At 43.3% G+C, this 26,176-nt stretch overlaps 1 protein-coding gene across 3 annotated transcripts in view; it reads left to right on the top strand.

The window, feature by feature from the left end:
* The window catches only part of STX3 (syntaxin 3), a 43,454-nt gene that overhangs the window by 5,084 nt on the left and 12,194 nt on the right, over window positions 1–26,176 (top strand). For all 3 annotated transcript variants that reach the window (XR_005217341.1, XR_005217340.1, XM_037838463.1), the window contains exons 2-5: window positions 12,196–12,279; window positions 21,879–21,978; window positions 23,594–23,668; window positions 24,705–24,772. Coding sequence is in view for 1 of the 3 variants with exons in the window: in XM_037838463.1 (XP_037694391.1) it covers window positions 12,196–12,279; window positions 21,879–21,978; window positions 23,594–23,668; window positions 24,705–24,772 (327 nt within the window). In the remaining 2 variants the exon portion in view is untranslated. The remainder of the gene's footprint in view (window positions 1–12,195; window positions 12,280–21,878; window positions 21,979–23,593; window positions 23,669–24,704; window positions 24,773–26,176) is intronic.

Genomic DNA, 26,176 nt, shown 5'->3' with positions numbered 1-26,176 from the left:
TAATATACATATGACATAAAATTTACCTTTTTAACCATATTCATATATAATTCAAATCTGTCAATTACACTGACATTAATGTGCTACCATCACCACCATCCATTTCCAAAACCTTACAGTCAATCTGCATAGAAATTCTTTACAAATTAAACATTAACTCCCCATTGTCTACACCCAACCCAGCCCCTGGTAAACTATATTCTACATTCTAACTCTATGAGTTTGCTTATTCTAATTATTTCACATCAGTGAGGTCATACAATATTTGTCCTTTTGAGTCTTTCTCCGTTTCCATTATCTGTGAATATTTTAAACTCTCCCTCGTTTTTGAAAGGCAGTTTTGCTGAATAAAGAATTAATCTCTGTATCACACCAATTTTAGTGTACTTGCTGCTGAAGCGAGCACCTCCTTGGAGACTGGTTGGGGCATTCTGGTTCCTCCAAGGCCAGTGCCAATAGCGGTACACCCACAGAGTCAACTAACAGACGCCTCAAAGGCCAGGCTTCTTTTTGACTGTCTGTTCTAGCTTGTGTCTTGTTGCTTCCTAAAGACCTTGTCCTTGGCCCGCTCCCCCATCTGAAGTTCCAGGATGTCTGTGGGATCAGGGTTCCTCGGGATGATTTTACTATACCCCACCAGAAATGTGGACATGTACTTCCCCTTTAAGCATAATTAATCCTTTCCACAAATATTTATTGTGCCCCTACCATGTGCCAGGTACTTTAGATTATAACTAACTGTTAACATAGCAATTTGCCCCTTCACTGAGATTCCTTTTTTTTTGGTGATAAGATTTCTTACTGCCCAGTGATTCCTTCCTCATCTCCTCTCCAACTGGAAGGGTTTATTCCCTGAGAGAGCTGTTTTGCTCTGAGCAGACAGGAAGCAGAGCTGAGATGAGAGTGATGGGGATTGAGGAGGATTACAGATCCATCAGCTGGAGGCCAGAAGGGAAGATGCTTGGGTGAGAGAAAGGGATTAATTTTATTTTTATTCCTGTGAGTGTTTGTGTGTGGGGGTGGTGGTGGTGGGGCTATGGGACTGGCTGTTGGAGAGAATAGTATTCTTGTCAGCCTTTGTCCTCTCTTCCTTTTAGTGCCTCCCCCCCTTTTGTAAAAATTCCTACACATCTCCCAAAAGTCATTCTTTCCAGAAAATGCTCCCTAACACAACCTAGAATACTCTGTCTCCATTCCAGCAGCCCTCAGGAGCTATACCTTCCTTTGCAATGGAATGTGTTTCTTCCATTAGGTCAGTGGGTTTTCTTGTTTCTGTGGATTAGATTTGAAACTATCTTGCTTTTTTTTTTTTTTTTAAATGCATTGGACTCTGCCCCCGAAGTCTTGTTGTCTTGAACATAAATGGTTCTCTTACTTGTTACCACATCATTGGCAATAACAATGATCATTTGTTGAGCAACTATGTACTAAACGGCCTGTGTTGGATGCCTTACATACCTTCTCTCTAATCTTCTCAACCCTGCAAGGCAAGGTGGTGTTATACCACCTTTCGACAGGTGAGGGAATTGAAGCTCATATTTGACCAAGATCCCCAGTTGGGAAGTGGTGGGATCAAGAATTGTTTATGTCTGTTTGGCTTTCTTTGTGTCACCTTACACTGTATTTGATCATGTGTTCAGCTATATTGTTTGTCTCTTGATTAAGGGGCAGATAGGATATTTCTCTGGGGCCCTAGTGCCTTGCACTCTGCATGGTAGGTATCTATTAAACATTTGTCTGTTGGCTGATAACAACTGCTTGGCCCTTACTCATCATTATGACTTATGCTGTCTGCTCCATCCCCTGTGGGTTGTGAACGTTACCTGCCAGGAGTTTACTCAGGGAACCCCTACATTTGCTAAAAAGGCCAGAAGGTCACTGGTTGCATCCTCAAGGCCGAATGAGTTCCAAGGCTGCTAGCTATAGCTAAATCCTCAGCCTAAGACATCATAGAAAGTTGCTCTTGTTCAGAAAGGGGAAGATGTGATATCAAAATGAAAATCTAGCTACCCATTTTCCCCCTGGCAACATCCTGTTCATCCCTTAAGGCTTTGCTCCAGTATTGCCACCACAGGGCAGCTTCCAGATCCCAGGCTGATAGCATTGACCACGCTTTCCCTGGGGCTCCAGCAAACTGTTTATTTTTGTTGATACGTAAAAGCAATCACACAGTGTTGTGATTTCAGAAGCTGCCTGCCCTGCTGGGTCCTGCTGAGTCGCGAGCACATACCTTGTGTGCCCCATTCTCTAGTGTATCTTCACTTCCCAGCCCAAGCCTGAAACGTTGCAAGCCAAACTGTCCTATGGATGAATGGGGATATTCTGCAACTGTGTTTACCTGCAGATTCTGTAGTCTCATAGGGGCTTTATCTGCAGCAACTCCCTCCACCCACCGCACTCTACTTTAGGTCAGCCTGTTTTCTGGCATTGGGCCATTTCCATGGCAACGTTTCCCATTCTGTCTGGGGAGTGAGAGTGAAGTTCAGCCCCCACTTAAAGAGATTAGCGGAGCACTTACTGTCTGAGTGTGTTTAAGTGTCTGGGTCGGGGCAGCTTGATATGGTATCAGATCTTTTATTTTCAAATAAGCTTTTTAACATTTTGGAATAATTTTAGATTTACAGAAAAATTGTGAAGTTGGTACAGAGAGTTCAGGTATGCCCCTCAACCCAGTTTTCCCCATTGTTAACATCTTAAATTACGATGCTACATGTGCCAAAACTAAGAAACTGACTTTGAAACATTGCTATTCACTAAATTCCATCTGTTATTTGGATTTCACTAGTTTTTTTTTTTTTTTTTTTTTTTGTGTGTGTGTGTGTGTTTTTTCCGCAAATGTCATTTTTCTGTTCCAGGATCCAGTCCAAGACACCACATTGCACTGAGTTGTGTTGTCTCCTTAGCCTCCTCTGGTTGGTGACAGTTTCTTAGTCTTCTCCTGTTTTCCATGACCTTGTCAGTAGAGCAGCTGCTTTTCCCAGTGCTTTGGAAGTGACCAGTGCTGCCTGCTGTGGGTGGGGGTGGGGATTCTGTGACGAGGCATCACTGTGTGAGAACAGGGCCTCAGCAGCCAGCTGCCCAGGACATCCTAGCTCAGGTACCAACTTAATCTGTGATCTTGGGCAGGTACTTGACATTCTTATGCTTTAGTTTTCTCAGCTGTAAGATGGGGAGTGCTCCCCACCCCCCCCCCCCCCGTTGTAGGGAGTAAATGCTTCAGTAAATAAAGCATACAGAAGAATACAGTCTTAGAAGAATCCTCAGCACATGGTGAATGCTCAGTAAACACTATCCATTATAACTATTTGTTAAGTGATCTGGAGGGCTCTAGAAGGGGAGGGGGCTTCTGGGACAGCCTGAAAGGGGGGGTTGGGGAGAGGGCTGGGGTTAGAGTAGGAAGACCTTGCTAGTTCCTTCCTTCCATTTTTCTGTATCCTTGAGAACTACTTGTTGGGAGGGTGTTGAGGGACCATGAAGGCAGAGAGGAAGAGGATAAGAAGTTGGACAGAGAGTGAAGAGGGCAGGGGTAGAGCAGGAAAGACCTAAAGAGGACCTGAGCTCTCCAGGAGGAAGCAGGAGATATTCTTTGACTCTCCTTGACTGACTCCTGGAATGAGGGAGAAAGCTGCCAACAGGTGTGGTGATCTCACCCTGGAAGGCCTTCCTGCAGGAGTCTTTTCTATGAACCCACTCAACCTCCAGAATTAGCCCAAGGAGTCCTCTGAGAAAATTCTCTAATAACTTTCCATCTTCCCAGGCTCTACCTTGAATTCAGGTGAGCTGAGGCACCTGGTCTTCTCTGGCTGTGTAGTTCCTTGTACCAAGTGCTGTCATCACTCTCCACGTGGTGGTGTAATCATCTGTTTGCCTGTCTCTCTCCCACCTGATTCGGGGACGTCCTGGAGAGCAAAGGGGGCTAGATTTTGCCTCTGTATCTCCACCACCTGTAGAATTGGTTGGCAAATGATAGATGTTCAATATATGCTGTTGAATGAGTGAATGAACGAATGAATCCTGCTACTCTAGATGGGCTCTTATAGTTACAAGGAGAATGTTGTGGGTGTGGTCTTGGTTAGAGATCAGAGACTCCTTTCTAAGTAATGTAGTAAGCATTGTATTGGGGTGAGCAGAATTCCAGTGCTGGTGCTGTTCCTAATTAGCTGTTAATGAGCTAATTAACCTCCCTAACACAGATTCCTCATCAGTACAGATAACATCTACTGGGAGGGCCTTTTCTTTTTTCTTTCTTCTGGTGAACTTGCATCCTCCTTCCACTGCTCCTTCTGTAAACCTAGCTCCTGTCTGGATAAGTGAAAGCAAGTAGGAGCAGGTAGGAGTTAACATGGCATGTGGTGATGAAACATCAATGATTTTTGTATCCAATAAACAGAATGCAAATTCTTTTCAAACACACATAAAAGATTAAGAAATATTGGCCATGCATTAGAACATAAGGAAAATGCCTAATTCCACAAAATATGATTTGTGTAGACCACATTCACTGACAATGAAATAATAAAATTAGAAATTAACAATACGATAATAGGCCTCTCCAACTTTATCCTCTTTGGAAATTTAAATCTAAATAATGCTTGGGTTAAAAAGAAATCAAAATGGAAATGTCAAACTCTTTAAAAATGAATGAAGTAAAAAAAATCAAGATTCATGAGAATGTAGCTAAAGCAGAATTCCAAGGGAACTTTATTTCTTTAAGTACATATAGTAGAAAATGACTGATTTATTTATTGAAATATATGAACTAAATTATAATGACTGCCCGAAATTCACTTCCCCTCCGGAGAGCTTCTGGCTGTCAGATAATGTCACTTTCTTAGAATCGGCATTTGGGTTGTGGCTTTAGTAGAAACTCTTTAGGGAAAATAAGGTCCTGATTCTCTGCTGTAGAAGGCATGGCCTTGGGCATTTAATATGTGCCCAGCTCTGCTCTAAGCATTTACATGTATTACCTGGTTTAATCCTCACAACAATTCTATGAGCAGATTCATCTTGCCATGTTATGAATGAGGAAACTGAGGCACAGAGAGGTTAAGTAACTTATTCAAGATCATACTGCTGTACGTGGCAGAGCTGGATTTTCAATTCAGGCACTCAGAGGCATCTGTATGTCTCTACATACATGCATGTTCATAACATTATATGCACTGATATCTTATTCATTCATAATTAGGTTGAATCAAGTTTGCTTATCGAAATAAGTGAGGGTGTGTTACCGAGCCAGAGTGGGAGGGACGTCTTCAGGTGGAGCGTGGAGGGGAAGAGCCAGGGGCCCTGGGCTCCTGCAGACCTGGGTTTCAGACCTAACTCTGCTGGCTATTAGCTGAATCACTTTGGAAGAATTATTTAGCCTAACTAAGCGACAGTTGCCTTGTCTGTAAATGGGGAATATAAAATATGTCCCTTGTAGGGTGGATATGATAATTAAATGATACTATATTTGAAAACACAAAAGCACCTGTAACAAAGTATACACAGTTATCATCTAGCACTATTGTTACTGCAGCACATGTGGAGGGGCTCTCAGGGGTCTTAGGAGCCTTGGCTCACCTCCCCTTGTCATCTGACTGGCAGGCCCTGGGCTAATCTGATAATGAGTTTATTCCTCAGTGTCTTCATCTTTCAAAAAGGGCTAATTCTTCCCTCAAATTGTTCAGCTAAACAACTTGAAAGTAAAAGTGCTGGCTCACCTAGGGTGTCATTATCCGTCTATTTCCTCTTGAATCACCTGACGAGGGTGTTGGAGAAGATGCAATGCAACAAAAAGGGGAAGTGCTCCCTCTGGGAGGATTTCACTGGAAGAGAATACACAGTTGTTCCAGTTTGCTGATGCTGCTGGAATGCAAAACACCAGAGATGGATTGGCTTTTATAAAAGGGGGTTTATTTGGTTACACAGTTACAGTCTTAAAGCCATAAAGTGTCTAAGGTAAGACATTAGCAATTGGGTTCCTTCACTGGAGGATGGCCAATGGTGTCCAGGAAACCTCTGTTAGCTGGGAAGGCACGTGGGTGGCGTCTGCTCCAAAGTTCTGGTTTCAAAATGGCTTTCTCCCAGAACATTCCTCTCTAGGCTGCAGTTCCTCAAATATGTCACTCTCAGTTGCTCTTGGGGTGTTTGTCCTGTCTTAGCTACTCCGGAGCAAGAGTCTACTCTCAATGGCATCTTCAAACTGTCTCTCATCTGCAGCTACTCTCTGTTTCTGTGTGTTCTTCAAAGTGTCCCTCTTGGCTGTAGCAAGCTTGCTCCTTCTGTCTGAGCTTATATAGTGCTCTAGTAAACTAATCAAGGCCCACACTGAATGGGTTGGGCCACATCTCCATGGAAATTATCCAAAGTTATCACATACAGTTGGGTGGGGCATTTCCATGGAAACACTCAATCAGGGAATCACAATCCAATCAACGCTAATATGTCTGCCCACACAAGATTGCATCAAAGATAACGGCATTTTGGGGGACATAATACATCCAAACTGGCACAACATTGTCGAAGGGAGAACTGGGCATTAGAGAAGGGTCATCTGATTCTTCAAATGGAGAGCAGAGCACCGAGTGCCTGTTGAGAGCTGACATGCTTACTCAGAATTTCTGGCCCCTTTAAATCAAAGAAGAGGGACTGGAAAAACCAGATGTTGGGCAGCATGCACATGGGTGTGTGTATGTGAGTTTGGAATCCTTGTAAGCAGTGGTGTTTGCCTTTGGCAGTCCACAGACCCTCATACCAGAGGCATGCAGGTGGGGGACAAGAAAAAGCAGATGTCATTGTCTCTGAATCAGATTTATCAGGAGAAAAATCTGGGTTTATAAGGAAAAGTCCGAGCCCCTGGAGGGAAGAGCAGTTTAAATGTAAAGAGAAGATGTGAGAATTTGTGTTCACCTGCTTGTGCCAGAAGGGCTCTCACCGGTGCCAGCTCACAGTCCTATAATAATTAAGTACCAGGTGTCCCTTCCTAGCTCAGACTGTGAAGGGTCTTGCCCCTCTGTTGTTATTTCCTTACTGGAAATCCTTTCTCGGTAGCTCTGGGCCTTCTGTCCTGGCCTGGGACCCTCTTGTCCTCCTGGGGTCTGGCACTGAGGCAAGTATGGAGTCAGAGAGCTGGTGAAAGATACCCTGTTCATTTGGGATGACTTCCTTTTTCTTTTTTCATTTCTTCCCTCTGTCTTGTTGCTTGATTTGTAATTATCCTTAAGGAAATGCTGATGATTTAAACTTATGTTGCAGCCATGTTTTAATTTGGAAAGGAGAGAGGGGACTCTTTTTTTCCTTCTCTTCTTAGAAGGCATCCATTCATCTGCTTCAGTGGTTTTTCAGTTTCCTAATTCAGTGGTTTTCCAACTTTCATCTTTTTTTTTTTTTTTTTTTTGATAAAAGATCTCTTTCTTAAAATGAAATCTTAGATACAACACCAATGTATAAAGCAGAAAAAAGTAGAGCTAAATGGAACAAAACAGATTGCTACCTGCTTGGATCCCCTCTTCCCCTACTCCCCTGCATGGTTTCTGAGGCACATTTGAGTTATCTGGGGGTTCCACAAAGCCGTATTTAAAAGCTAAGCTTCTTACTTTGTGAGAAAACAAGGCTTAATGGTGATGTGTTGTTCCCTAGGCTGCCAGCTCCTCTCTCCCAGTCCAAAGTGCTTTCTGCAGGGCTGGCTGCTGCTCTCCTGGGCCCCTGGCTTTCTCTCAGTGACAGGCTGCCTTGCAGCAGGCCATGGTGGAATAGGCAAGGGCTTAGGACAGACAACCTAAACATGAGCCCTGGCTCTGCATATCAGTAGTCTAGAGACTGTGAATAACTTGAAACTCCTCTGAACTGCAGTTTTCTCAACAACATATTTTAGATGGAATCACTGACGTGGTGTTCTAAGCAGCCTGAGTGCTGAGGTCACCTGGACGGCACCCAGGAGGGAGTCTATGGGTGCCAGATATTTTCATTTTTAACTAAATGAGCTAACGAAGAGGGACTTGCAGTCAAATAGACTATGGATGCTAGAGATGGCAATTGAGAGAAAAGCGGTGAGGCTGCAAGGAGGAATTGCAGATGAAGTTGCTTGAGGTTGAGTTCTGGGCCCCTGAATGCATTCTACTCTCTGTCTAGAGAGGAGATCGTGGTCTTGGCTTTCCTCGCTGAATCTGAGGGCCTGTGTGTTCTGGGTTTTGCCTGAGTCACTGGAGACATCACCATCTCTTGGCAGGAGCTGGAGGCTAGAGATGAGGGAGCTGGGGAGGGGAGGAAGTGGGCAGCTGGGTTCCTGGGTCTCATATACGTTCTTTGTTGTGGCTGATATTGCAGTGACTGCAGTGTTTTTGTTACCACATTACTTGATTCTTTGATAAAGATGCTGAAGTTCTCTTCCTGGCTGTGCTCAATCATGTGGGCTGAGGTTAAAGGGCTTTTTGGGCTTTCTTTATACTTGGGGGTCCCTGGTATCTCTTAGTCTGTAGGAACACCCTCTGGGTCAGAAGCAAAGGGCCCTTGCCCTGGGATCTAGTAGATTCTACTCGGTGGAGAAGCCTGGTTGTAGCTCCAGTTTTACCTAACCCCAGATATCATGTCATTATGGCCTCTTCCTTGAACTTTCTGATCCAGGGTAACCTTTCTTGTTCTTTTTGTTGTTATTTTTTATTTTTACAAGCGGCAGGCTATAGTGGGAAAAATTCTGCATGGGACATTGGGAATCAGGAAACCTGGGTATATTCCTGACTCTGTTAGTCACTCATTATTTGGTCTTGGGCTTTGGCTTCCTATGATGATAGAAGCTGTAAGGTTGTGTTTACCTCTAAAGCTCCTGTATCTCCTACCCCCAACCCCCTTTCTTCTTTAAAGATACTTTGGTCCAGGTTAGAACTATAAAGAAACTGACTTGTCTAGATCTTATGCATGGTAACTTTATTGAGTTCTTAACTACATGATCTAAGGACCTTTAAAATATTATCTTATTTAATCCTCACAACAGCCCTGGTGGGTGCTAGTATAACTATTTTGCAGATGAGGAAGTTGAGTCCTGGAGGTATTAACTCATTTGTTTAAGGTTCAGAGATGTGCATGATTGAGCCTCAGAGAACTCTGGCCATCCTGAAGCTGTGGAACTGATCTTAACAACTTAGCCTTTGGTGTGAGAACATACTTTCCTGTGGAGGAGCAGGATTCACAGTCGACTATGCTCTTTCAGATCCACATCTTTATAGCTAGGGGGTGGGGAAACTGACAGTTATTAGGCACCGGTGTGGACCTGCTACTGTGCTAGAAGTTTTCCATAGGTGATCTCTTCCAGTCCTCCTGAAAGTCTAAGGTATTTGGTGTTATTGCCATTTTACAGGTGAAGAAGTTGACTCTCAGAAAGGTAAGGGACTTGATTGAAGTCTCACATCCGGTAGTTGGCATCAGTAAGCTTTGGATGTACGTTGTAGGTTGTCAAAGACTTCTCTTTCCCCAGTTCACACATTCCCTCATTGAAGATAGCCCAGGCTGCCTGCTAGACCTGCTTTAAGCCAAGAGGTGGCCATCCTGGACGTGGAGAATTCCTGTAAAAACTCTCCATCTACATCATGATGGAGAGCGAGGTGCCTGCCTCCCTTGGTCCAGGGTACAGTTGCTCCCAGCCTCCAGAAACTTACCTTAATCCATTTTGTGATAGTAGCCTCTTCCCACTTCCACAGCTCTTGAGCTTGTTTGAAGACTGAATTGACACAGTCATGTTTGTCTGTGCGTGCAGGAACTGTATGTGCGTGTACACACACACATACACACATGCACCAGGCCTTTCCCCTCAGTGTGGGTCTCGAGAAGACCTCAAGAGAGGCAACTCTCAACAAAAGCTTGTTAACTTGCCTTCCTGGAGGAAGATTGGGATCCTGTTTTCTAGTGGGAGTCACAGAGATCCTCCCAGGGGGACAGCTCCCTGGAGGCTGCCGAGAGTCCTGAGTGATGCCTGGGATGGGCTTGATGAAGTGAATCCAGGCTGCTGCTCTCTGAGGAAGCTGGTTCTTTATTCAGCTAAAATTGATTAAATTTCTCTTCCATGCCTAGTATATGGTAAGTGCTCAGTATACATATTAAATAACTTAATGACAGTACAGTGCTCAGTTTTAATTGAAAGTGACAAAAGCCGATTCTCGCTAAATGAATTTAAAAAATATTAGGAGACTGTTCAGCTCATTGAGAGAGTACTGGGAAAATCTGCAGAACTTGCTCTAAGCCAAGGGATGGCTGAGAAAGGAGACAAATAGGGCAGTTCTGGGAATCTCCTAGGCGGGTCTGTTGACTCCTTTCAAAATTCAAATTCCTTTAGGAGGCTGGGGTCATGATTGATAGTCTCTCCAGAATCATGAGGAAAGGGTGAGGGTAGTTCCCCAAAGGAAGGTGTTCTGGGCGGACACATACTCGAAGTATCCACTATTATAGATACGTAAAGCAATGCTGATCCTCTAGGACTTTGTGGTCAGTGGGGAAAGATAGCTATGTAAACAGACAATTAGTAGTGGTCTGTGATGGTTGCTATGAAATTTGCACGAAGTGCAGTGGGAGTTCAGGGAAGTTTTTAATTTTGCGTGGTGTGGGTGTGCATCAGGGAAGGTACATAGAGAAGGTTGTTCAAGCTGAGATAAAATTTTTCCAGCTGGACAAGCTATTCCAGGAAGAAGCCCTCTGTGATGGTTCAGCGATGGGAAAGAATGATGTGTCCAGGAAATGCAAGGAGTCCAAGTGTCTGGCCTGGAGAGTGTATCTTAGAGGGAGAAACATGGGTGGGGTCAGATCTTAAAGGGCCCCACGTGCTCTGTTAGGCACTGGGGCATTTAATCCTAGGAGATGAGTTGTTGAATGACTTTAAGTGGTAGAGGGACATGATCAGTTCTGAGGTTTAAGAAGATTACTGTGTTGGCTGTGCCCTTACATGCAGTTCCTTGATAGTGGCTTTTCAGCTTGGAATGCTGCTTGTTCCAGACAAGCCAGAGGGTGAGATGCTGGGGGTGGCAGTCAAATGAGACTCCCCAGATGGCTGGAGAGCCCCACATTTCCATGGAATTTCCAGTAACTCCATCTTCTGCTATGGATTAGGAGGATAGAAGGGAATAAAGAAAAGAGCCACTGGTGGCTTTCATTGTCCGCAGAGTTCTGAGTGTTTGAAGGTGACATGTCCTGACTTTAGAATGCCACCAGCAACTATAGGTTGTGAAGAAACAGATGTAGGCGGGTTTACCCTGCCACCCCCTCCTACCCCCAATAACCAGTTCTCCCTATGTGTTTGGAGATCGGCGGTGTGCAGTGTAGCAGTAGTCTGGGGAGGGCATTCAGGAAGAACGTAGGAATGGCCCAGGCCTTTGATGTTGGGTGGGAATAGACATGCTTCCTTTAGATAGCCATTTTGTGATTTTGCAGAGGAAGTTGAATGAGATTGAGAAAGCTGGGGTCCCCAGGGTTGCTTCCCTTTTCCCTGTAAACATGAGCTCTCTAACAGTCAGCAGCCACAGTACTGTTTCCTTTGCAATAGGTGGTTTCTGAAAACAGGAAAATCTTTGCTTCTACTGTGAGGCCTGGGGACTTGGAGGAATGGTGGCCAGGAGCTGTTCTAATTTAGAGCCCTGGAGGGGTGGGGTGGATCATGTATGTGAACAGCGGGAAGAAGGGGTTAGGAACATGGGGTCCAGATCCAAAAGATGGGTTAGAATCTGTTGATCCTTATATTCTGGCTGTGTGACTTAACCTCCTAAAGTTTCAGGTTCCTCAGTTGGAATGAATCATAGTAAAATCACTACCACTACCACTGGTACCACCCAACGCTAGCATTTATGGAGTCCTTACAGTATGCCAAGTACTGTACTAAAGTGTTTTATATTCATTATCTCATTTATTCCTTAAACAACCCTATGTAGTAGGTCGTGTTATTGTGGGCATTTTACAGATGAGGAAACCTAGACACAACGAGTTGAGTAACTTGCCCATCCTCGCCCCCTCCAAAAGAAAATCAATAAGTGGAGGAGTGAGGATTTCAATTTGGACAGTATGGCACCAGAGTTTGATGCATTATAGAGTTATTATGAGTTTTAAAGGAGATTATGTATGCAAAAGGCTTACTATACCTCTTAGTACTTAGTAAGCATTCGTGTTAGCTATTCATTGTGACTATTACAAATAATTCAGTTTTTATTTTCACCCTGTTCTTTTTGTCTCTTACAGAAGCAGCTGACTCAGGATGACGATGACAATGAGGTCGAGATTGCTATCGACAACACGGCTTTCATGGATGAGTTCTTTTCTGAGGTAGCCAACCTTCCTGTGTCTTTTCTGAATTGCATAAGGAAATTCAGTTTCCTTAGTAAAGCTCTTTCAAGGGTAGCAGAGGAAATTCAGTCTTTGGCTGCGGGTAGGATGGCTGGATCAAGAAGTGACCAAGATTCTCTTTTTGCTACTTACTTGAGAAGGTTTGGATTTTTTCTATCTTATTTAAAAAGCAAAGGGTAAATTGTATGAAATTAAAGAAATGCTTTTAACATCTTATGCTACATGACAACATTTAATGATATTTCATGCTTGAAGTACATAATTTAAATATGGAATTAACCACTGGTTCATAGCCACCAATGTAAACCTTTGTATTTTTAGGTCTGTGATTCAGATAGATCAGATGTGTTGTTACCAAAAATTTTTGTAATCCCTTTGACTTAATTCTAGTGGTATCTGAGAAACCAAGAAACCACTAGTTAATTTTTTGAAGTTTATCAGGGACAGAAATGGGTCCACCATATCTGTCTGTTCACATACTCTTTGATCTTGAGGTCCTTGTTGGGGTGTGCTGTTGTAGATCAGGAGTAGTGGAAAGCTTGTGGAGGGAATGGTGTATCACGGGCAGAAACACAGGCTTTAGAGCCACATAGACTCGAGTTGGAATCTCTGCTGTGCTTCTTACCACCTGTTGATTTTGTACAATCTCCTTAACATGCTGAACCTCAGTTTCCTTATCTGTAAATTGGGCTTGATAATATAATTTCCCCATAGAATTATATGGGGATTAAATGGGATAATATTTTTATAACATTCAGTGTGAAATCTGATATAAATGCTCTTAAAAAAAAAAACAACAAACAACTTCAGCTGTCACTGAAGTTTCTGCCCTGTACTATGGTTTCTTCACTGATGTTTGTTTATTTTTCTCTTGAAAGAAGGCAAGGGGCATTGTATTCATTTTGCAGGGAGAATGTTGTAGCTTCCTCTCTTCTAGACTGTGAGTGTGGACAAGTAATCCTCTAGCTCTTCTCCAGAGGGAGTGGAGTTGGGCTTGACAGTTTATTCCTGTTCCTCCATTAGAGTAATACACGGTTATAAGAGCCAACTTGTGTGTGCTGACCTGATTTGGGAAGGTGGCTGTAAACGCTCCACAGTTCCCACTCTCTTTGTGTAGCTCTGACCTTTTGGTCAAGGAGTCTTAGTGAGATCAAACAACACTTGGGTTTTGTGAGTCCACTGTTAGTCAAGTTGTGGGGAAAGTAAATGTCTTTCTCTTCAAAGGGTTTTGGGAGGTGGGAACTTAGGGGGATGTTTGAATTATTTGTAGCTTTTCCCTACAATCTTGCCTTGGATGACCAGATGCATTAAATAGCTTCTTCTCTAAGATAAGGGTCTCCACTAACTTATCTCCAACAACTGGACTCGTTTGCTTTTCTTAAACCAGTGTTCTAGTTTGCTAATGCTGCCAGAATGCAAAACACCAGAAATGGATTGGCTTTTATAAAGGGGGTTTATTTGGTTACACAGTTACAGTCGTAAGGCCATAAAGTGTCCAAGGTAACACATCAACAATTGGGTACCTTCACTGGAGGATGGCCAATGGTGTCCGGAAAACCTCTGTTAGCTGGGAAGGCACGTGGCTGGCATCTGCTCCAAAGTACTGGTTTCAAAATGGCTTTCTCCCAGGATGTTCCTCTCTAGGCTGCAGTTCCTCAAAAATGTCACTCTTAGTTGCACTTGGGGTGTTTGTCCTCTCTTAGCTTCTCTGGAACAAGAGTCTGCTTTCAACGGCCATCTTCAAACTGTCTCTCATCTGCAGCTCCTGTGCTTTCTTCAAAGTGTCCCTCTTGGCTGTAGCTCCTTGTCAAACGTTCACTCCCAGCTGTACTGAGTTCCCTCTGCCCATCAGCTCATCTATATGGTTCCACTGATCAAGGCCCACCCTGAATGGGTGGGGCCACACCTCCATGGAAATTATCTCATCAGAGTTATCACCTACAGTTGGGTGGGGCACATCTCCAAAGAAACACTCAAGGAAATCTAATCAGAACTGATATCGTCTGCCCACCAAGATTACATCAAAGATAAGGGCGTTTGGGGGGACACAATACATTCAAACTGGCACAACCAGTTAAGAGGGTCCCGGAGAGACAGTATTCCTTCTGAGGTGAGAAGATGGTGGGCTTTGGCCTCTAAGACATGGATTTGTATCCATTCTTAACTACTTAATAGCATTATGACCTTGGTCAGGTTATTCGTCTGTGTGAACTTTAATTTGCTCCTCTAGAAATTGAGAATGTTGGTACTTACATTCTAGGCTGCTATGGGGACCACATCAGAACATATCTGGAAGTGTTATCTAAGCCAAAAAATGCTGGATGGATGATAGCTATTTTTGAATGGGGCTTTTTGGGGACTTAGGAAGACCCTGGAAGGGTTGCTTCTTACCACTTTCTCTTTGTTAAATGGTTTGTGATCATTTAGAAGGAAAAAGAAAACCCAAACCCTATCATATTTAGGGTAGAAAAGGGGGAAACATGGCAAGGGGATGGTCTTTGAGATTGAATTCCAAATCTAGCAATTATGGCTGTGTGATCTTGGGCAAATTCCAGATCATGGGGATTTAGGGAAACCAGGGGCTTTCCCTCTTCATGTGGCTGGGGAGCACACCCAGTACGCCCTATAGGATACAACTAAGTAGATCTCTTGGGGAGGCACTTGTGATAAAACTTGGTCTTTGGACTGGTTCCAGCAGGCCACCCCAGGTTGTTTGCAGAGGACTGATAGTGCGAATTACAGTTTGGTCAGAGAGGCGCTTGCACCTGGCTGTTGCTGTGCAGGTGCAGAGTCACAGGACCAGGGTGTTTGCACAGTGCACTTTGCACTGGAAAACTCAAACACCTTCTTCAGCTTCTCAGTTGTTTGAGAAAAGAGTTGGCCCTTGGGTTTTCAGGCCATCTTGACTGATTAAGCCAGAAACTGAAAAATGATAAACCCCAGATTTTTGTATAATTTGCTGTTGTCCACATTTTTCTGGGTCTGTTTGCTCAGCTGGCAAAGGGAGCAGAGTTTCAGAGGAAATTGACATGTGTCTTAGGAGGCAGAAACATCAGAAGTTTATTGTTCTGTATCCATCCATCCATCCATCCATTCATCCATCCATCCAAAATACATGAGTGCTTACTGTCTTCTACATGTGTTAGGTGCAGGTGCTGGGGATACAGCATTCTCTTTGCACTCAGCTGTGTCCTTATCTGGTGAGGGTGATAGAAATTTTACAAAGTTGTCATATGATAATAGAAATGTGTACAAGGTGCTATGGGAACACAGAAGATTAAATTCTGCCTGCAGGGAGTGAGATGGGAAGGTAAGGGAAGGATTCAGTGGTTTCTAACTAGACTTGCAAGTTGGAATCACCTGGAGAACCTTTTGCACATCCACATGCCTTATTCAGAGGGACTGGAATGACTCAGGCTTTTGGAATTTTAGAAAGCTTTCCCGATGGTCTGTTGCCTGCTACACTTATGAACTTTTTACTGCAAAGCGATGGGGGAACTTTTCTGGGTTTTAAGCAAGGAATTGATGGACTCAGAGTGTGTTTTAGAAAAATCATCCTGACAGCAGTTTGCAGGGGTGGAGGGGGAGTGGAGGGGTGGGAAAGACCAGAAGAGGAGATGCCACAGCTGGTGGGAAAAAGGATGAGAGCACTGACCTGCATCTGTAACCCTGAGCTTAGCATGACATGTCATCTAGGGATGCTTTTGGTTAACTCTGGCTTAGCTACTAAACATAGGTATTTATTTCACATATGAAGAAGTCTGGAGTTAGGGGTATTTGCAGTGACTCAGAGGTATTGGGGTCAGCATCTGTGTGATCCTCTTTACTTTTCATTTAAGATTGAGAGACAGTCTGTTCCAAGTTTCTGTTTCTTTATAACAGTCACCCCAGTACATAGTGGTGTAAAACAACCACCATTTTATTATGCTGACAGGGCTTAGTTGGGGTGGGTTATTTCTGCTCCACTATTTCTGGAAGCTGGAATCTTATGGAGATTTCTTTACTCAAAAGTCTGGTGCCTGGGCTGTGGTGATTCAAAGGAAAGCTTGGCAGAGACTGTCAATGGGGACACCTGCCCTTGGCCTCCTTATGCAACTTGGGGTTCCCACAGCCTGGCAGACTCAGGGTTGTTGGAATTGTTACATGGAGGCTCAGGATTCTAGAAGCAAATGATGGGCCACAAAAGTCACATAGCACATCACTTCTACCTTACTCTTGTAGAAGTAGTCACAGAACCCCCAGATTTAAGAGAGTGGTACATAGACCACTCTAAATGGAAGGAGCATTGAAGAATTTGCAGCTCTGTTTTAAAACCATCATAGAGCCACAGCTCAAGCATCTCTTCACACTAGTCTCCCAAGCAGTAAGAAAGGAGGCAGTCAGAAAAAATTTAAAAAATCCTTGTATCAGGGAGGAAGACTACCCAGATGCTCCAAACTGACTCCCCCCCCGGCCCACTGGTCAGCCCTGGGTCACCTGGTCATGGCCGCCTGTTCCAGTTTGCTAATGCTGCTGTTATGAAAAATATCAGAAATGGATTGGCTTTTATAAAGGGGGTTTATTTGGTTACAAATTTACAGTTCTGCAGCCATAAAGGTGTGCAAACCAAGGTATAAACTTGAGTATACCTCCAGGAGAAAGGCTGTTGGTGTCTGGAAAACCTCTGTTGGCTGGGAAGGCATGCGGCTGGTGTCTGTTTGCTACCAGGTTGCGTTTCAAAATGACATTATCCAAAATATCTCTGGGCTTAGCTTCTTGGGGCAAACTCTGGGCTAGTATCTCCAAAGCGTTAGCAAAAGTCTGCTTTCAACGGCTATCTCCAAAATGTCTCTCTCAGCTGCAGCACCGAGCTCCTTCTGTCTGAGCTCTTGTAGGGTTCCAGTGATTTAATTAAGACCCGTGCTGAATGGGTGGGGCCACACCTCCATGGAAATAATCTAATCAAAGGTATTACCCACAGTTGGGTGGGTCACATCTCCATGGAAACAACCTAATCTGAAGATTCCAACCTAATTAACACTAATACATCTGCCACAACAAGATTACATCAAAGAACATGGCGGTTTGGGAAACATAATACATCCAAACCGGCATACCACCCTTTTCGGGAAGTGGAATATTTGGATGACAGAGACCTACTAGTCCAGCTGGCAGATCCTGCATTTCTGGGCCTTTTCAGTGGGGCAGGCAAGAATCCAGTTATTTGCCCGTTTGCTCTGAGGTCCATTTGCTACATTTCCCTGGTGCCTTGCCAACTGGCGTTTGGTGTGTTTGGACAAGGGGAGGCACTGGCAGAAGACTCAAGGAGGAAGGAAGAGGCCATGGTTTTCCTTCTCTCTTTCTCCTCATTATAACTCTGAGATCATTGTTTTTTTTTTCCCCATTCATAAAAGGAGAGTTGAAATACTAGTTCCAATCTTGGCGAAACTCTTTAGGGACTTGACTTCTGTTACTTGGTTGACTGAGGTAAAGTCTCCCTCCCTTCTCATCGGTGTTTATTTTTCAAAGTAAGGAAGAAAACAGACTGAATAGGACTTGACTGAGCAGCTCTGATATGAGGACTGTTTTGTATTGTGCTATTTTGGGGGGAGGTAAAGTTGTATGAATTGTGAAACCCATTCCTTTTGTCACTTTAAAGGGGTGACATATACATTTTCATTAAATAAATATGCAGGATTAGTACTTAACTAGAGGTACAAGATACATGTGAGTTTAGGAGAGGCAGAAACTATTTCCTAGGCGGAATGGATAATCTTCAACTCTTCCCCACGGCAATCTCTCTGTTCTCCAAAGTACTCTTCTCTGCTTTCCATTGTCTAATTAGATTCAACTGGTTGATGAGGTCCAGAGGGAAGAGACCATGCCTGAAAATAACTCCCTCATTTTTAGTTAGATAATGGTGATTAGTATAATATGGTAATTATAGCTGGTTACATGAGGCTGGCCTCCAGCGTGAAGAGTGGTTGCCTTGCTCCCTCCATCCTTGATTTCCTTGGGTGGCTACTGATGACATCACAAAGACTTTGGTTAATGTAAGGATTGCTGTGAAGATTAAACTAGATGTGCTTATAAAGGCACAGCATAGTACCTGGCATATAATAAATCAGCAGTAATTGTTGGCTATTTTTGTTTTAATCATCATTACCTAACATTTATTGACATGTGCTTTGTGTTAAGCTTTTGACATGTTTTATCTCATTTAATCCTCACAAAAACTCTGTGAAGTGGGAATTAAGATAATCTCCATTTCTCAGGTGAGAGAACTTGGGCTCAGAGAAGGTATGTGGCTTGTTCAAGGTCATAAATCTACTGAGTGGTAGAGCTGAAATTTGAACCCGATCTGTCTCTAAGCTTATTTTCTTAAATCCTGTACCATCTGGATTCTTGTATTACTGACAAATCATTTATTTAGATGGATGGATTGATAGATGGATAAATAGAATGATATAGCACATGTGACAAAGTTTTAAAAGTTGGTGGATCTGGGTATCTGGGTGGGGTATGTTGGAGTTCTCTGTGTGGGTTTTATATTATTTTTGAAACTGTATTGTAAGTTTGAAATCATTTCAAAATAAAAGATAAAAAATGTTTAAAAAGTAATGTACAATGAGAAGACATTGGAGATGTATTAGCTGTAAGTTTAGCGTGGTGATCTAAAAATAATCTTTTGGATTGGGTCACTTGGTCAGCAAAATTCCTTGAGCACTTGTATACAGAGCTCTCTATGGAGATCTATGGTTAGGGAACAAAGAAATAAGGTACATGAGCTCTGTGAAAGGCTGCTGAACAGATCTCAAAAAAAACAGTGAGCTGAACATGCACATTAACATGTTGCAGGCTGAATAAGATAGAGGAGACTGCCGTAGTGGTTCTGTACCTTTACCTGGTTCAGGGAACAGAGTTTGGCATCTAGCAGATGCCTGGGTTCACCTTGGTTTTGCCTCTTTCTGCAATATGGCCTTGAGTAAGTTCTTCCACCTCTTTGAGCCTCAGTGTCCTCATGTATAAGTAGGATAGAGCAATGGCAACTTCGCGGAGTACTGTGAACGACCCAGTACCATTCTGATATTTTAGTTCTTAATTATATTACTGTGCAGCATAATGTCAGTATACTTAAAATAACAAACCCCTAACAAACCACTGGGACAATTAGCCATTGAGCTTTTTGATTCAGCACGTGTAGATTTCCTCCTAGTTTCCCTCCACCCATGATTCTTTGATCATTTGGCAATTGTACAAGAGGAAACCATGTGTAACTTCCATCATGAAATACCTAGAAGTCACCTTTGGGGAAAACCAGCACTTCTGAGAAAAAAACAAAGATGCAATGTCCAAAGAAGAAAGCTCTATGATTGGCCAGTTGCCCATCCTGTAGTCTAATGATAAAAGAGGTTCAGTGATTATTTGGTGAACTAACTTGTTGAGAAATCAGTGTTCCTGAAAGTCCTCTGAATGGTGATGTTGCTGAGGACAGAGGAAAGAGAGCAGCTAGGATGGGTGGAGGATGGGTGGGGTGGGAGCAGTGTGGATGCATTCGCTAAGCCTGGGGAGCCCTGCAGGCAAGTTGAGGATGGAGCATCCATGACCAGTTCTCCAGTCCAGTAGGGCCAGATGGGCCATCTACTACCCATTCTCCAGATGCCAGAAGTAAGGCCCAGCGGTCTCATCCCAGCAACTTCCTGTCTCCTGTCTTTCTACCATTGACCGACCTTTGGGTCAGGATATTCTTCAGCTTATGAAATATTTCAGAAGAGATTTTTTAAGCCATCTGATCATTGAACATGCAAAATTTAAAGCCTTGTAGCTTGTTAAAATGTGTTAAACTCACTTAAAAATGGCTGGTATATTTTATTCTGGAAAGCCTTTTTTCAGTCTTCTAAAATAGTGTAATTCCTTTGGCAAGACAGTCCTATGGTAGAAGGTAACCATGGTGTGATGCAATATTTTCTGAGTTCAGTATGAGAGATAAAGGGGATGGGCAAGTTAAGGTGACAATTTCTGGGTTATCGAAGGGCCAGTCTCTGGGGTGGCTTTACTTCTGGAGATGACCAGCATTCACATGGTAACACAGACCCTTACTATAGTTGAATAGGCTTAGTATTCTGCTGAAAGTGACAACAGTAGGGAGAATTAAAAAATTTAGTCTTAGATCTAATGGAAAAAGCATCCCAGTCAGAGTCTGGAGAGAACTGTTTCTGATTGCTATTTCTATGACCAGCTATATGACCTGTGACCTTCTTAACTTTTATTTTCCTCATTTGAATAATAGTACTAATACAATCCTGTGGATTTCTGCAAGGAATAAATAAGATAGCCTATATGAAGGTTGTTTTGCAAACTGTTAAAATGCTTCACAAATGTCTGTGTATATATCTTTATGTGTAGTTAAACTCTTATGATATTTGTACATTAAAATTTTGTTCTATATCATTAAGCAACTGTCTACTCTCAAACTATGACACATCAAAGCCAATTTATTTTTAGAGGGGGGAATCCCCTGCTCCAGTGGCAAAAATACTGATTTGAAGGTTAGATGAATTCATGTTTTATTTCTGCTACATTCTGTGTAATTTGGAGACCTATGCTCCGATTTTTAAAAACAGGAGAATCATTTACTAAAAGTTAGGGATGCTGGAAGCTGGATATACATTGATCTGTATTTTCATTGCATCTCAGATGTTAAGAGCCCATGTATGGTATTTTATCACTTCTGTTTGTTAATTGTTCCAGTGTTGACGTTCTTCCAGTGTTGGAAGTGAGGTGGATAGACACTGCGGACGTTGAGGTCTCTTCTGCTTGTGCACTAGGACCTTGCCAAGGTGCCAGGAGTGGCCCATGCTCTTGAAGAGGGTGTTGAAGACTCTTGCTGTCCTTAATCCTCCTGCAGCAATGTCTTGTGGTGGTGTTCTATCTGGGAATGGAGTGCTGCTGGAAATATTTTGATACACATCTGGCTCCATCAGAAACCTTAAGAATGTGCAGAGATTTGTCTGTGGTTCTGAGCTTCTGGGTCCTGGTTTTTCTTAGGGAGTCAGCTAGTGAGAGCAGCACAGGCTGTCTCCTGAGATAGGGTTATGGCTTAGCCTCTCTTTTTCTCTTCTTTTTCTCTCTGTTTCTGTCTCTTTTTTCCTCTCATTCTTACCTCTTTGTTTTTTACTCCCTAGGTTTGTTCTCTCCCCTTTACTTCTTTCTTTCCTTCCTTTTTCCCCCTCTTTCCCCCATTGTCTTCTATTCTCACTCTGGGTGGGATCTGTCTGATAAGGTTATCTGACCCTTCCCTGTGATTATCATTCATGCATTTTCCTAGATCTTCTTGACTGGCCTGAATGCTCCCATCCAAGGTTGCAGATGTATTCCTTTCAGAGAGAAATGAGTATGGATTTTTGTGACTGTTCTGTTGAGATTGGTTTATATGGAAAGGGCACTCACCGGGCAGCACAAGAATTTTTAGTCATCATCTTTTTCTGCCAACCCCGAAAGTGGACAGTTGTCACCAGGGAGCTCTGCTAAGCATTTATATCAGTCGTGGACATATTCTTCCTCTTTGATGACAAAGATTATTCTCCTTCTGATTGTAGATTGAGGATACTCGGCTCAACATTGACAAGATCTCAGAGCATGTGGAGGAGGCTAAGAAACTGTACAGCATCATTCTCTCTGCACCAATTCCAGAGCCAAGTGAGTGTTTGCTCAGAACTGAGTCACCCAGCGATGACCCTGAGCCAGACTTGTTTCCCTCCCTTCTACGAACAGCAGGGGAGTGAACACATTCTATTACTCTCATGTGCTCACCGTATCATCTCCCTATTTCCTTTACCTCAATTAAGCTCACACTGCCCAGCCGTAAGTTAGCTTTTCTCCTCATGGTCCCACTCAAACCATTTAGCTAAACCTTCTACTTCTTAGCTAGACCCTCTCATGCCTGCTGGTGACTCTCACTGCTTTTCACATTTCCCGTGCTCTGTCCCACTGCTGAGCCTTTGCTTGTGCTCTTTCCCCTTCCTGAAATGCTTTTCCCATCCCCCTTCCCAAATCCTACCCATCCATCAAGACCCAGATCAATTCTCATTTTTTCCGTGGAACGTTCCAGTGGTTCAGGTCCACAGCAATCTATCCCATCCCTCAGCTTCCGCTTGTGACCACTTACAAGGAAAACGCTCCCCCTTAATTGTTCCACATTTTTAGAATAGGGCTTAGAACTATATTTTAGGTTCCTTAAGGCAGGGAGCAAAACTGATCCTATCATTCTACTCTTTAAAGTTTTCTGTAGCTTTCTATTATCTTAAGAGTAAAACTGAAGCATTTTAGCAGAGCACATGGGAATTTTCATGGTCACATTCCTGCTTTCCTCTCCACTCTTTTCTCCTCCCATCCTCCCCCATGATAGCTGTACTTTGGCCAGACTAAACTCTGGTTCTCCCCCAAATGCTTCTTCCCTCATGTCTTTTGCATATCATTCCTTCTCTCTGAGACCCACATTCTTAGTCTCCCTATCTACCTGGCTAAATCTTCATCATTCTTCAAAACTCAATCCTACTCACTGTTTTCAGAAGCCTTTCCAGATTCTTTCAGGCTGCTAACCACCTGTGCATTGCTTGACCAGAACTCATCCCTTACTCCACAACGCATCTTAGAACTGCTGATTTTTTTTTTCCTTTGTCCCCCACTGGACCCTAAATACTTTGAAGGCAGGATCTCTATCTTCTCTCTGGTTCCTTAGTTTCTAACTCAGTGCCAACCTATAGTAGGTGCCTAAGGATGATTTCTGAATGAATGGGTCTAACTAATACTCATTTTGCTCCATACATCCTCATGGCATTGAGCATATAGTAAGTATATTGTAAATATATGCTTGGTTCTAGGTTGGTGAGCCTTAGTTGAAATCTCTTTTCCCCAGAAGTCCCACTAAACCTTCTCCTACCTTTTGAGCTGAAACCTTCATGGTAAACAAGATTGTTTCTTCTAAAAGCAAAGTTCTCAAAACTTTGTGTGCTGGAGAATTACTTGGAAAGTCTTATTAAGAAGGCAGATACCTGGGCTCCAATCCTGGGTGTTTTTATCCTGTAGGTCTTGGCTGGGGTGCTTGGAGAATGCCTTTTAAAAATAAGCTCCCTCTGTGGTTCTAATAGCTGGTGTCTGGGAAGCCCACCTGGACAATCACTGTTGTGGAGTATGGGTGCTTGAGAAAGCTCCCCACCTCTGCTGATTGCCATAGCCCACATAGCAGTACCCACATAGCATTGAGTCTTTTCTTTTCTTTTTTTGCTGATTCTACACGCCTTTGTTTACCTAGAAACCAAGGATGACCTGGAGCAGCTCACAGCTGAGATCAAGAAAAGGGCCAACAGTGTCCGGAACAAGCTGAAGAGTAAGAAGGGTTTGAAGGGAACAACCCAGTCCCCACCCACAGCTATCTCACATCTCCAGGGTCAACTCTTTCTGACACTCTTGATGGAGGTGACACCACTTCTTTCATCTTTGCTTGTGATTGGATTACTGTTCCTTGAATGACCTACTGTAAGCCCAGAAATTTACCTTTCCTTGAATACTGACTGTAGTTGTAAGAGTCCAGGAATGAGAGGCCTCAAGAATTAAAGTGTCCTCTCAGCTATTGAGCAGTTATGTGATTTGGTTCCTTAACTTAGGCCCTTGACTTTTCTCTCACTGGTCCCTAGATTCCCCAGCATCTACACACATTTGAACAGTGATTTTATAGATACATAAATGCAAGATTTTTTTTCAGCCTAGAGATATTGCTTGGTGGGCCAGGCATACCCCCTCCCATCTATTTAGAGGTCAGTGAAGCCACTGTCATCGATTCATCCTCATGGGGGCCCAACAGGTTTCTTTAGTTCCATGGGGATAGCCTTCACTCTGGCCCATTGTATTTCATGCTATTGGTCAGAGAGTTGCTCATTTTTTCCCACAAAACAAATCACAATACCTGTTTTCATGGGGATGGAGGTGGGAGGTCTTTAGTAGCAGCATCCAGTAATAACAATGATAGTGTGCTGGCCACTGTGCTAAGCACTTCATGTGCATTCTCATTTAATCTTCTCTTTGGAATCATGAGGGAAGTACTGTGATTTACTCCGTTTTACAGATTAGAGGACTGGAACACAGGAGAGGTTAAGTTGCTTCCCCGTAGTCACAGAGCTTGTAAGCAGCATGACAAGGACTTGAGCCTAGGTTTCTTAGTGGTCCAGACCTCTGCTAAGAGGTGATAGTAAACCTCATTGAATGAAGCTTACCTGTGAATTGACTTTGCACAATTGCATCTTTCTGTTGCTACATCTACACGGGCTGGGTGTGTGAGAACAAAAGAGGAGATTTGCACTGAATAGTGTGTTCCTTAGAAGAGAGGAGCAGATGTGTGGCTAGAATAACCCTTCTGTCCTCTGAAGGCATGGAAAGGCATATTGAAGAAGATGACGTCCGGTCTTCGGCAGACCTTCGGATACGGAAATCCCAGGTGAGATTTTCCCTGGTCTAAAAATCATCTAGTCCAGTCTTTCAATTATTTTTGTCATTATTGTCTAGCTGTAGAGTTTTTTTTTTCTTTCTTTCTTTTTTTTTTTTTTGATACAATTTTTATTTGGAACCCAATTAAAAGAACTGGTAAAGGGGAGCTGCCCAGATTGGAGCCAGGGGTAAGGGCTGGAATTTAGCATGTGTGGTCCCCATCTCACACCATCCTCTAAGAAGACTTCAGAAGAACTAAGGTTCCTTGGAGCACAGCTTAAACCTTTAGTATGCCTCCCTTGTTTTACAGATAAGGACACTTCTGTCATCTCTCTCTAAAAGTTCTAAGTCATCAGGTCTCCAGTTTGGAGCTGGGTACTTTGGGGTCATCAAAGGTACGATCCTTGCCCTTAAAGACTGCCATGACATTGAAGTGCCATAAGGAAATGATACCCAAAGCCCAGTAGGAGAACAGTGTCAGAAGACATAGAATCAAATGCCCGGTGCTCTCAGTATTAAAAGATCTCCAGAAGAAACAGGGGTAGCCAGAGGAGGCTGGGCCTTGGATGGTGTAAGAGTGACAACACAGATGGCTCAGGCTAGAGTTTCCTCTTTCTAAGAGCCATGGGGGCAGGAGCTGTGTGTAGCGGGGTGGAGGGGTGGAGGGGTGGTCTTGGTGGTGGTGGTGGCAGCACTGCAGGTGGGTGGTAGTGGGGGTGGGAGTCAGGGGCCAGGGGCAGATAATAAAGAGAATAGCCTATCTGGCTATTTGTTGTTGAAGTTTTAGTAGGTCAAGTGCCAGTTCCACAGGTCTTTGAATACAGGTTAACTATTTAGATATCGTCAAGTAGATGGGCATTTACTTCAGTATATTAGGAAGATAATCTGGTAGCCATTTGAAATCTCAATCAGACTGGGGAAGAGGCAAGGTTAGATTTTTGCATTGATTTCAGTCGGAATTTACATAGTGATAATGGGATTAGAAAAAGTATAAATATTGGTGATTTTGCAAGGGAAAAATCAGTAGGGCTTGATGCTGAGAGGTGGATGAGGAATAAAAACTCTTAAGAAGATTTGAGTAATCTTATGGCTGTTGAAAGAATGTGTCTAGCTGTAAGCAAGAAGAGTTAGGGGGAGATCAGTTAGACTAAAAACTGAAGGATCTTAGGCAGGTATTGGATGTGGGAAGGGAGTCTGGCAGCTTTAGAAAGCAAGCCAAGGGTGAGGCCAGAAAAATGCAGAGTCCATGTGGACACAGGACTCTGAGATTCTCTCTCCTTTGGCCTCACAATTACCGTGTGAGGTCAGCAGGGCAGGTAAACAGATACTGAAAGTATGCTTTGGAAAGGTCAGTTGACTCTCCCAATGGAGGAAAGCTAGGAAATTTGAGTCTTATACCTGCTCTTTTGATTCC

Source organism: Choloepus didactylus, chromosome 6, assembly GCF_015220235.1.
Source record: "Choloepus didactylus isolate mChoDid1 chromosome 6, mChoDid1.pri, whole genome shotgun sequence".
Taxonomy (NCBI): domain Eukaryota; kingdom Metazoa; phylum Chordata; class Mammalia; order Pilosa; family Megalonychidae; genus Choloepus; species Choloepus didactylus.
Note: the sequence above shows the minus strand (reverse complement) of the source record. Positions and strands in the feature narration are given on the sequence as shown.